Source organism: Corapipo altera, unplaced genomic scaffold, assembly GCF_003945725.1.
Source record: "Corapipo altera isolate COAL_440 unplaced genomic scaffold, ASM394572v1 175, whole genome shotgun sequence".
In the NCBI taxonomy this organism is placed as follows: Eukaryota; Metazoa; Chordata; class Aves; order Passeriformes; family Pipridae; genus Corapipo; species Corapipo altera.
In genome coordinates this window covers 1,224,731-1,237,403 of record NW_020884942.1, presented here as the reverse complement: position 1 = coordinate 1,237,403, position 12,673 = coordinate 1,224,731, and the positions used below count along the sequence as shown (strand labels likewise).

The window sequence follows — 12,673 nt, the reverse complement described above, 5'->3', positions numbered from 1 at the left end:
CCATCTCCCAAAGTTCTGGGAATACAGATAACAGAAACGAGTCTTGGAAGCCTCACAGCCCTGTCCAGGGCTATGCACAAAATGGCAGAGATACCACTGCATCAACCTGCCCACCTCCCTGGGGCTGCAACTGCCTCCTCAGAGCAAGGAGGTTGTGCAAGTAACCCCCACGCAGACCCCTTGGCTCACCTCCCTCCCTGCCCCGGTTCACCCACAGCACGGGAGAGCTACGTAATCAGAAATTTAAGTGCTTTGGTCCAATCCATTTAGCTTTCATTCTGTCATTTGGTCTTAAGCCTAATTTTCTCTGGAAAACATCACACTGTCTGCAGCAACAGCTGGTAGAGGCACTGGGTCAGGATCAGATACTGGACATTTATTAGCAACAAGTACCTAAAACCTGAGATGCAGGCTCTGTGCTTGTCTGTGCTATCTGAGGAGCAGGCCTGTAGCTCAGCTGCCTGGCAGGTCTATTTGCTGAAAACACTTTTCCCAAAAAATATCACAAGCAAACTCCAGCCACATTTTCCATATCAGCATTGGGGTAAAAACTCTCAAAACGTTCTGCAAGCAGAGGGCAGGTACATTGCTGCTCTGCAAGCAGTGTTTGTGTTCCTCAGCTGCAGGCAACCTCACAGCCCAGCTTGAGAGTCAAAAGATTTCCTTCCCAGCACAAAGAGGACAGCTCACACCACACCCCAAGCCAGTGGCTACAGTACTGTACGGTACAGTCTGTCCAGGAGCTCCCACGGAGCCCTAAGAATTCAGGACTCTCCCAGAACCTTGCACAAAGCTCAAGGAAATGGACAGCAGAACTGCCCCGTTTCAAACAGCTGGCAGAGCTCATGCTCCCAGATACCTCTTGCTAGCACCCCTGCCAAATGGGTTTACTGTGGTTGCCAAGACATTCACAGAGGGCTGACAGGAGCTGCCTGCATAGGCTGATCCACACTGGCAGCCACTTAGCAAACCTTGCTAGCTAAGTGAGCTAAGACTATTAGAAAAAAAAAACCCAACTTTATTTACACTGAAGAGCAGGACCCTCCCTCCCTCGGCCAAATATGCACACGGACAGACCTCTCCCTCTCCTCTCATGCAGCTCATCCCTCAGTGCTCTATCCGGACCACCATGACCGTGACGTTGTCGGCCGAGCCTCGCTGCACCGCCTTGTTGGCCAGTCTGTTACACGCCGCTTCGTACCGAGCGTCTGCTTCCAGCTTCCCTTCTCTCATCTGGATGTTCTTATCCTGTTCGGACAAGGAAACATGACACTGACTGCCCCCAGCAAAGGCAGGTACAAGCAAATTGTATCTTCCAAGCTTGGGGAAGCAAAACAAAGACAGTGTCGGGAATAAGGGAGGATACGCTGGCAGAAGTCTGTGTGATGCCCCCTGCACTGCCAAACCCAGCCCCCATGTTGCATTCTCCTCACCTCCAGGCAGGACACAATGAAGTTCACAGCTTCTTCTGGCGTAAAGACTTTAAAAAGGCCATCACAGGCTATCAGAATGAACCTGGGAATCAAGTGGAGACAGGTTCCAAGGCTGAATCTTTGGCTCCCCGGCTACAGCAAAATCCCTCCAATTTATTTTATGAACATCCACACTCCAGTGCAAAGGAAAGATACCATAAAGCTTATCTGAAAATCCTTCAGAACCTACTATTCATGGAGCTGAGGGAATTCAAAATACAGGGCAAAGAGCCAGGTCACGAATGTGTGACCTAGATCAGGGCACCCTGGCAGTCCTGCCAACACCAGCAGGATCACATCCAACACCCTGCTGGAAAGCTCCATTGTTTCTCTAAGAACTGCTTCTTTCCTTTGAGTCCCTTTCATTCACATATTTTCCCTGTGAAGCCACTAATGCAAGGAAACAGAGAAACACAGCTTAATCCTTTGTGTGCATTGCTTTAAAGCCTTTACACTTCTGAGGTACATGATAATTTAAATACATAAATTCAAAAGAAAAGCAAGCAGCAGAACTGTGATGGGAAAACTGACAAAAAGTGTTGCCATGGGCTGCAAAAGGTTGAAGGGATACAAAGCCCAAGGCAAGGACAGCATCCTAGGAGGGATCCTAGGATGGGGGGGACAGCCCACTGTGCACTACTCCCTGCCTGCACATGGAACTGTATTAACCAGGAGCCCTAACCAGAATCACTAGACAAGGAAAACTACAACCAACTCACAGAGGTGGTCAGCCTGCACATGGCTCTGATGACATCATTTCAGAGCCTGATACTCAGGGTATCTTTAGAAATATTTTAGTGGATCCCTTGATATGGAACTCTAATCCCAGAAAAAGCATCAGTACTGGGTTACACTCTCACCTCTGAGAGGCTGTAGGGTCATAGTGACATGAATGCTCACTGCAATTTGTCACTGCCAATCATACTATGGAAAAGTACCTCAAATCTTCAGATATCAGAGCCGAATGTGATGGTATTTATGGGCACTACAGCTGCTAGAAACAACTCTTGGACAAGATGGACTTCTGAGAACTCAAGCGTTAACCAACTGCTTGAACACTGCTGTGTGAACTTAGAGCACAAAGAACATCTAAGGCTCGTGTATGCTAGTGACTGCTATGAGGCTGGTTCCTCCAACAGGAGCCTTCACAGTATCTTGGCAGAGCAGCAGCATTATCCCACTGTACTGATAAGGAACATGAGCAGAGAGACATCAGCAGTAAGAGCATCCTCTAATTCTGGGGATCAGTCTGAAGTGCCTTGGCCCCAACAGCAGAGCAAACAGGGTTGTGCAGTTTGTGCTACTTGTGCTGAGCAGAGCACTGGGACTCGGCCAACCCCCAGTGCATGGGCAGCTTTACCTGTCGTTGTGTGTGAGTTGGCAGCGTTTGATATCTGGCACAGAGATAACACCGCAGCGTTTGTACTGGCCGTCCCCAATGGAGCGGGAAACCTCCAGCACTCCCAGGACTCTTCCGTCCCTGCACAGGGAAAGAAAACACTGAAAGCCCTCCCCACACACGTGTATTTTGCTGCACTGCCTGATGGGGACACTTCATGGTGCGTTCAGCTGCCTCATACAGACAGTGACCCACTTCCCCAGCAAGTTCAAATCTTCCCTTCAAAGTCTCCTTCCCTTTCTGCATGTTTGTGTGAAGCTCTGGCAAACGAGTGATGAGGTGGAAATGAAGTCAGGAGACTTCAAGGTTGTTTTCTGTCTCCCTGTTTTAACTCAAGTCCTGCTTAGCCTAGAAAGCGGAGTTATATGTGAGCTGAACTCCCAGAGGCATAGGTTTGAATACAGAGGTTACTTTTTGGCAAGATATCTAGCGAAGTGCACTTCTGTAGAAGCACAGAGTGACAGAGGCAAGAGCAGATTTGAAACAGCAGCCCCCCCTGTGCCCTGCCTATCAGGACACCAAACCCTACAGACTGGCTCGGCTGTGGGCAGTTCCCAGGAGTGAAAACCATGGCATGTTCTCCTGATCACTTGGCCTTTAGCATCAACCACTTCTGTGAAACCCAAGTTACAATCCTCCTTAGGAATCAGGCCTGGTTCGCTAAACTTTTTTAATTAACCCAAGTTGCCAATAGAAACAGCTTCCCACAGTTCACCTTTCCAACAATCTAGCATCTTCTCCCCAAAAAGGCTCTTCTGTGCCCTCTGGGAATACACAAGCTCATTCATCTCATAGTCCAAGCAGCCTCACTTGAGATAAAAGTAAGAAGCAAGGCACGTCACAGAGAAGAGATCTGATGTTCACACATTTTGTGACTTATCTCTCGGGTCCAAAATATTGAACTGCAAGCAGTGGGAGAGGCTCCCAGGCAGTCAGGGACCAGTTCTGAAAAAAGCTAACAGACAGTGGGCCATCTCTTTGCTGTGTGCAAAGATAGATCAGTGCTAAGCACAAGCAGCAGCGTGTGCTCTCCAGAGATAAGGGGAATAAAGTGCTTCAGACACGGCAGCATGACAGAATTGAGCCCACCCCTCCCCACCCCAGGGGGCATTCTGCCTCCACAGGCAGGACAATACTTCATCTGCACTGAATCCTCTCTTTGTAAGGATGTCATTAAATCAAGAAATAGCCTTCATAGAAGGGAGAGAACCTAGCCGGGGAAATCAGGCACGGCTGCTGTGTTTGGCAACAGCTCCCCAAAGAGCCCAAACTCCTATTTGCACAAGAACATTAGGGTTCTCACTCCAGAAACCTCCCTCCTACTGTAGACAGCCTCAGGGCATCAGCTAACCTCAGGGGAGCAACACCAACTGACATCGAGGGCTTCTCATGCCCTGCATCCCCCCTCTCACAGGACAAGCTGAGAGCAGTAATGCTGCAGGCAAGGCAATGACTTCTGTTCAGCACCACAGTGTGCAGAAAGCACTAACTTCTTCAGCAATCCAGTCCAGGTCTGTAGGTCCAAGTCTGTAGGTGAAGCTTAAGCATGTCCATGCTGGTATCCCACTGCCAGGCTTTCACAGGGGTCTTGCCTTGGCCATCGTAAGCCTCTGGAAAACCAGCCCCCATCAACCAACTCCAGCCACCAAGTCCTTACACACCTCAGGCACCACTGTGCCTCCCACAGGCAGCAACAAATTCTCTCCAGGCTCTCACTAGCATGCATAGTGGGCTCAGGAAACTGCCACAACCCAGTGCTCAGGCCTAGCATTAGGCCAGGGTTTAGATTTGCTCACTTGCACCCTTCAGGCACTTACCTGACATTGCCCCCAGCTTTCTGTATCCGCATACGCTCCTCATATTGGGTGGGATTGTGCTCTTTACTGAGGCTTAAGGCTGTGTGTTTCTGACTCTCTTCATTGTAACGACACAGAATCGCCTGTGCTGACAAAAGACCATCATAAGTAAACAACAACACAACGGCAGCAACAACAACTGGAGAGAAAGCCCCAAGTTGTAGTGAATGGGGCTACATTGGGTTAGTGGTGTTCCTCAGGGTTCAGTCCACCATGGGAGGTGCTGTTCAGTACTTCCATCAGTGATCTCGATGCAAGAGTTGAATGTACCACTAGCAAGCTTGCTGATGACATACTGGGAGTGCTGTTGACTCTGGAGAGACAACAGGCCTTGCAGAGGGATCTGGATAGATCCAGACCAGGCAGCTGTCAGTGGCATGAAATTTAACAAGTCCAAGTGCCAGATTTTGTGCCCAAGTGATGCTGAGCACAAGTATAAACTGGGAAAGGGACAGCTGGGAAGCAGCCCTGCAGAAAGGATCTGGGGATGCTGGTTGGCAGCAGCTCAGTAGGAACCAGTGGTAGCCAGGAGGGCAAAAGGCATCCTGGGGGCATCTCACATGGCACAGCCAGCAGGGCAGGAGAGGGGATGGTCCCACTGTGCTCAGCACTAGTGTGGCCTCACCTGGAGCCCTGTGTGCCAGGGTGGGCCCCATCATTAAAGATGATGTGAAGGTACTTGAATGTGTCCAGAGAAGGACAACCATGCTGGTGCCAGGGCTGGAAGACATGTCCTGGGAGGAGGCTGAGGGCTCTGGGTTTGTCTGGTTCGGAGAGAAGGAGGCTGAGGGGCGACCTCATCACTCTCTGCAGCCTCCTGAGGAGGGGACGTGGAGAGGGAGGTGCTGATCTGATGGGAACGGCTCAAAGCTGTGCCAGGGGAGGTTCAGACTGGACGTTGCAGAGGGAATAACCAAATACTGCAACAGGCTTCCTGGAGAGGTGGTTGATGCCCCCAGACTGTCAGTGTTCCAGAGGCATCTGGACAATGCTGTAACCGGTCAGGCAGTGGATCAGATGATTGTCCACTTCCAACTGAAATATGCTGTTCTAGATACTGTGAGATATTTAGCACCACCAAGAGAGAGCTTCTACACACAGTTGTTTTACACTATGGGAGACAACACGGAAGTACCCTGTACCCGCTCAAAACAAGATGCTTTGTAGGAACAGCTGGGGAGCTCATGGCAACTGGGACATCCCACACAAATACCTCGTCCTTAAGGGCAAATAAAGCTCTGTAAAGAACAAAGATGCCAGCAGTGGGCTTCTCCATTCTGCTTACCCGGCTGTCCCCGAGGTTGGCTATGTAGAGAACATTGTCGACAGCTAAGACACAAGTAGCTGTGGAGCCATCCTTCCAAGCTGGCTTCCTGAAGGGAACAAAAATAAGATAACTAAGGGGGAATAAAGCTTCTTGAAGAAGTCAGTCACAGAGTGCTCCTGGGACTCAAGGAAGAGTGCCAACACGCAGCAGTCAGGCAGCACAAGCCCCCAGCAGCTGCCTGCAAGCAGGGTGGTAAACAGCAAACTGGACAAGGACAGCAGAACTGCACAGAGCACTGACTTCTGAGTGCACAGCCAATGCCCAGGTGCTGTAAATGCTGCCAGACACAGCACCCACCCCAACCCTTCCTCACACTCAGCTCCCAGGAAACCTCATCTGTGAGCAGAACAGGCTCAGCTCTGATGACTGCCCAATAGCATCACAAGCAAACAAGCAGCCCATGCTCCTCCTTGGGAGGCTCCTTCTTTGCAGCAAAAGGAAGGCACAGTCAGCCCTGCAGCAGAGCTGCCTTCTTTTTTGCTTACATTTGCCTTCCTTTTTTAACAGTACCTCTGCCCCCCCACCTCACCTCAACAGCAACACCACTCACTCAGTTGCTCTCCTGGTATTTCACTTGCTGTAGTTAAGCTTTTATCTCTAGAGCTCTAGGTAAAATGAGAAGCATTTCTTAGATTACAGCTGCCAGACTAGTCTTCCCCACAAAGAAGCCCAGCCATGATGCCACTCTTCACTAAAATCAGCTTTGAGAGACTGATTTCCAGATATATTTTATCCAGTTTCTCCTAATTTGAAGGTGTGAATGAAGAATGAAGATGATTCATTTAATCATCAATACAGCCATCACTAGTGATCCTTTGTAGTGCCTTTGCCATAAGTCACGTTTCTGACCAGAGGTTGGTTTGGGAATGATGCTATTGTAACAGACTCAAGGAAGCTTCCTTTTGCCTGGTCAAACTTGCTGTTCTGATTAGGCTTAAGAGAGTGAGCCAGTCTGCAATTTACTTTAAACTGAAAGTTTTCATGGAATCTCAGAATCAAATGCATCAACAGTCTCTCCATTGGTGATAGAGGTATCACTATGAAATAACAGTAGTAAAAAAGCCCAAACAAACAAAAAACCCTGCAAATGTGGATAGGATTGGTAACAAAGTGACTGTATTTTAAATACAATCTACATCTTCCCTAGTCCACACAACTGGTGTGTCAGTTCAGGGTAGACTGAGAGGTCAGGGTGCCTGGCACTGCACACCCAGCAGTGAGGCAGGCTGGCGTTTACCCCACAGAGGGACATTCTTCATCAACATCCCTGTTTTCAAAAGAGTTCAAGAAAGCAAGACAAGCTTACATTGGGAGAGCTAGGTCTTTCAATACAGTGCATTCAAAGCCACCTCAGAGATGTGCTCCAGCCTGGCAAACAAAGCTCTAAAGAAAGCTGTGCTCAGTGGCCTCTAAGATCCCATCTTAGGCAAGTCAACTGGGACAACTCAATTTAGCAACGTGGCAAGTCTTTAAAAAGAAGGCAAACAAGATGTCCTGGTAAGGACAGAGGTGGACATGTTTTGCTTCCTTCCTTCACCATGAATGTGTATTTTAGTCTAAAGGGTCCTATAGACCACTTACCACAGAGTAAGACCAGAACATGCCGTGATCTAATTCTAGCAAGCACTCAGCTGGCAGAGTCACAGCCTGACACAATGGAGCTGTGTGGAGTTTTGCCAAAGCACAGACACGACTCAAGGTTTCCTCTGCCCTGCTCATAACTCAGACCTTGGAGATGCACGCTAAGAAATACAAAGGCACAGAAAGCATTTGCACTTACTGGCTGGATGCCTGTTTTAGAAACTCTTCATCTGTGTGTTTGAAGGCGTCCAAAAGGCATCTCTTCACAGTTTTCTCCACGCTGGCCACCTCACCTGCCAGACAGAGAAAACGGCAACTAAGCTCCAACCAAAACATATCTGACCTATCCCAGTCCATCCCTTTGCTCATCCAACACTCAGTGGACCTCAGTGCATCTCTCAGACCCTGTGCAGAGCAGCTGGGGCACATCCTGGGCTCACCCTACCAGAAATCTGTGCAGTAGCATGTATAGAGAGTTTACGACACGAACCTCTCCACCACAGGAGAATTTTCACACATGAAGTGGCACTGCTAAAACTGGCAACAGCACATCTCACACTCACTTAGCAGTTCACAATGGCACCCCTGTGCCAAAAAGGCTTCTAGCCCTCTTCCCTGGGAGGCAGTGCAGTGTTGCAAGGCCACTGGGAACGAGGGATGGGAAATACAGAACTACATCCAAACACATCAGTTTCCCTACCCACTGCCACAATGTGGCACCCCAAAAAGGGATGGTTGTCCTACAGCCCTTATTCCATTCCTCTCACCTTTAGGAAATTTCTTAATCAGGTTTTGGTGCAGATTCTGTGCTGCAAATTTTGAGGCTCGGACTCCCCCGTGGCCATCAAAAACAGCGAAATACGAGACACGGGTGCTGTGAGGAAACAAAAAGTAGCAGAAAGAGGCTAAGAAAGGCCATTAGCCAGAGGGTGGGATTGAGTACATTCCTCTCCATAACAACTGTGTCAGCCAGATCAAATAAAGCCTGCTCTCCAAGGCACAAATGTAGCAGGTCTGGGTTCACATTTACATGGTTTACACGTTCTAGCACTGAGCTGAGAACTTGCTTGTAATTTTCCACTCCGCAAAAAAATGAAGGGCAGAAGAGCATATAGATCACAACCTGGCATAAAAGCAGTGAAACATTTCACCTCAAGGACATTCCAACTCCCCAGCACTACAGACATCTACAGTCTAACCAATCCTACAGCACCTGCCTAAACTTGTTCCACCTACGCTACAGACAAGAAACTCTGAACCCTCAGCACACAGAGCTCTTGAGACAGTATTTGTTCAGAAGCTAAGTCCAATATCAGGGTGATGTTTGAGAACATTCCTTTTAATACACACACTCCCATTTAAACACACTTAGATGTGTTACTTTGCTTGGAGATTTAAACTTTTCAAATGAGAGACTTCTGACATCCATCTTCTCTTCTTCCAGCATTCTCCATTGCCACAGTTTGAGCTTTACACATTTATAAGCCCCCAGGCAAGGCCTGATTACTTATAATGTATTTGTTATAATACATTATACTTATAATATATATATTTCTTATATATATATAATATATATACTTACAATAGGTACATTACTATAATGTATTTGTTTACATTAGCCCTGTGGATCGCCTGGCAACAGAGCTAGTGATGATTCATCACAGGTCTCCCAGTAACAAGCCCAAACCACACACCACAACACAGGCAGGGTGAGCGCCTGCTCAAAGCAAAAAGGATCATCCCATGGGCTTAGCTGAAGCAAGCTGGAGCTCCCTCATCCCCATGATGGCTGTTCTGGCAGTTGGGGCCCACTTACATTTGGGAGGGCAGAGGCCGGCATTCCTCGGTGATATCGTTTAAGATGACATGTGCATCCTGCATGTCTTCTCTCTCACCTTTTCTCTCTGCCACGTAACCCTTCAGTCCAAGAACGTCCACTGATCCTAAAGGGGAACAAAGCAGACACGTGCACGCAAATCAAACTCCTCTGTCTCCTCAGCTAAGGCTAAAAAAATCAGGACATTCTCAGCTTTCAGAACCCTGTCCTGGCACTGCAGTCCTCATAGTGCAAAAACAAATCTGGCATTTTATTTTGTAACACGGGTTTTTACATGCCCCCAAGGTCAGCAGCTCTAAAAGCAGCTAATTTTGGCAGGCAGCTGCAGCCAAGCAGGACTGCTGGGCATCGGACAGAGCTCTTACCAAACAGGGGTGGGGGACAGGGTGGGCAGGAAAAGCATGTGGCACTGAACCTGCAGATTAAGTAGAACACCCTCTTTAAAGAGGGTGCTAAGGACAGGAAATCCAGGTCTGCTGTTCCTAGAACATGTCCTTTCCTTTGTGCACTGGAACACATCTTACTCCCAAAGCCACAACACAGCACACAGGCACTTAAATCAAAGGCCCTGTATGAATCGAGCCTCTCTCTCCCCCTCTCTGGCTTCCTTAGCAGTCAGTAGGGAGATCTGTGGATGTGGCAAAAGAAACTGGTGTGGCTCTAGCCTTCTAAAGGTTCCACACCCAATCTCCCTCTTGGCAGCACAGGCACTTATCCTGCCAGTGCTGAGGTGCCTGCTGCTCAGCTTCTCCTACTTCAGCAGGGACAGGAGGGAGGCCCAGGCAAAGAAGGCAGAGAGTGCCAGGAAGCTTGAGCAGCTTCCACAGAGCCCTGCAGCAGTTTGTTCCCTACGAGAGACTGAAAAGGCAACGGACTGAAGAACCAAAGCTTAGCTTTGTTCTGGACTTACTCAGCCCAACGCTAAAAGTACAAATTGAGTACATTCGTTTTCAAATTGTCTGAAAACCTTTACAAACTTTCTTTTCCACAAGTTCTTCCCTGCCATTCTTCTCTTCATCCTCCTCCAAGGACTTTCTCTTCTGCCCTTTCTCTTGGCTCCCTGCTGATGAGACTTGCTCAGTAGCACTGGAGGCTGAAAGAAAGCAAAAATGCAGGTGGCTGAAGCGTTCCAGGTCTGTTTGACTTGCATAAATTCAGCAGCAAGTCCTTTTATACCGAAGCACACCCAGGGGTGCAGGCTCACACACTTACACAGCATTAAGTGCCCAGAACAAGAACCCTAACCAACCACAAATGCACAGACAGAGCTTCCCTCAGTGTGTACAACCCATGGCACACATTGCTGCCCAACCCAGGGAGTGCTGATTTTACCACTTCACGCTGTGTGACTCCACCTCAGACACAGGACAGCTGTGTTTTTCTGGCAGGCTGTTTGATTCTCCCCAACAACTCTCAGGTTGTTTTTTTTCTTAGCTACCAGCCTTTTTTGCGGTTAATTGCTCAGGAAGTTAACAATACAGGTTGGAATACTTCTAATTTACTTATTATTGTTATTATTTTTCGCTATAAACTCTGCCCACAACAATGCAAAGAAACATTTTATTACTCTGAATGTGCATATTTGTTAAGTGGTTCAAAAGACAGGTTACAAATTAAAGCTAGCAAGTGAAACCTGATTCCCATGATGTCAGAACTCTGGCCTTTTCTCTCTGAAGATTTAGTCTCACACAGTATAGTGAATTAGCTCGCCTCCTCCCAGATGAAAGCAGACACATGGCTGCATGCAGAAAGCCTTGACAGAGCAGCAGTCTGGGTTTGAAGCCAATTTTTAGCAAGGAACAAGGAGGCAGCCTGTGCCCACAGCAGAAATGCAGCCAGGGCAATGGCAGCATCAGGGCACACACGTACCTTCCCTCCCAAAACAGGGAGCTTTCAGACAGACAATGGGGGGATCCCCAAAAGACAGGGATGTACTTCTGGGAACAGGCCTAACTTTACTTTTTTAGAGTCAGAATCCTGATTTAAACAACTGGGGCACAAAGAGATTGCCACGACCAGTGTCAGCTGACCTGGACACCAGGTTAACCTGCTGTGTGTCCAACACCATCGTGGGCTTTCCTGAGAAGGGTGGCTCAGCAGAGGCTGGTGAGTGACACAGCTCCTTACCTGGGTCACCACTGCTGGCTGGTGGGAGATCATCAAAGAGCAAAGAGCCTCCTTTTCCTGGAGCACAAGAAAAAGGCAAAAAGAACTAAATACCTTTGTCTCTTCGAGGGAACAACGCTCCATATATGTCCCTCCTGAGGTACACAAATTATGCCAGTTTACCAAAGCGAGCCAAACTTCTACTTGTCTCACTGTATCAGGCAAACCTAGGCCTGATATTTAACAAAAGTGATATCTAACAAATGTAAACATTTGTTTCAGGGAACGTTTCTATGAAACATCTTACAGAATACAGGTGGAACATCTATAACACCCCGGTTTTAAAACCATACAGGATGCAGCTGGTCTGCACACCAGTACTGATAACCCCACTGTCTTAAGCCTGTTTGACAAAGAACAGGGTTTACACAGGTTTCATCTCAAAGAGGTGCTGGTGCAGAAAACATGGAAAGCCAAAGTAATGGCAGGAACAGAGCACCCATACCTGAGTCGGCACTGCTGGATGGCGGGAGATCCTCAAAGAGCAGAGGCCCTTTCTGGACATCTTTCCCTGCGAGGCACCAGGGCAGAGTCAGGACCCATTGCAGGCGCTCTGGGGGTGGTTTTTGGAAGGACTGCCCTCCCCCAGCGAGCACAGGTGGCGTAAACCTGGAGAGCCTGGGCTACCTTTCTCCCATCTCTAACTTTGACAGCTGCCACACAAGCAAAACAACCTTAGCCCGGGGCTAAGATGAACTTTTGTCTAGAAAACAGCTTTTTCTTTTCTTTTGCTAGCAATCCACTGAGCCCATCTTAACGCTCGTCAGCAGCACAGGGAAGGAAAAGGCTCCAACACGGTCTAAACCGCAGGGGACTGAGTTCCAAGTGAAAAGAAAACCACCAAAAAACCTCAAACCCTGCAATATCTCCAGCGGTATTTAACCCACCCCCTCACCCTCCCCTTCGCCCCTCAGGCTCCCTGCAGGAGTCCCGTTACCCAGGGCCGAGCTGCAGCAGGCCCGGCGGGGGCCCGCGGCCTGTCAGGCCGTGCCCAGGCGCGGCCACGGGCCGGGCCCGGACAGGACCGGAGGGCGG

At 48.7% G+C, this 12,673-nt stretch overlaps 1 protein-coding gene across 1 annotated transcript in view; it reads right to left on the bottom strand.

Annotated features, from left to right (window-relative positions):
- Positions 1-984: 984 nt before the first annotated feature.
- ILKAP (ILK associated serine/threonine phosphatase) overlaps positions 985-12,673 on the bottom strand; it is a 12,763-nt gene continuing 1,074 nt past the window's right edge. Inside the window, exons 2-12 of the mRNA XM_027661821.1 lie at positions 12,084-12,261; positions 11,600-11,656; positions 10,440-10,565; positions 9,452-9,578; positions 8,403-8,509; positions 7,835-7,928; positions 6,013-6,100; positions 4,689-4,810; positions 2,833-2,952; positions 1,434-1,515; positions 985-1,248 (exon numbers count right to left, since the gene is read on the bottom strand). Coding sequence (XP_027517622.1) covers positions 1,108-1,248; positions 1,434-1,515; positions 2,833-2,952; positions 4,689-4,810; positions 6,013-6,100; positions 7,835-7,928; positions 8,403-8,509; positions 9,452-9,578; positions 10,440-10,565; positions 11,600-11,656; positions 12,084-12,261 — 1,242 coding nt within the window. The 3' untranslated portion in view covers positions 985-1,107. The remainder of the gene's footprint in view (positions 1,249-1,433; positions 1,516-2,832; positions 2,953-4,688; positions 4,811-6,012; positions 6,101-7,834; positions 7,929-8,402; positions 8,510-9,451; positions 9,579-10,439; positions 10,566-11,599; positions 11,657-12,083; positions 12,262-12,673) is intronic.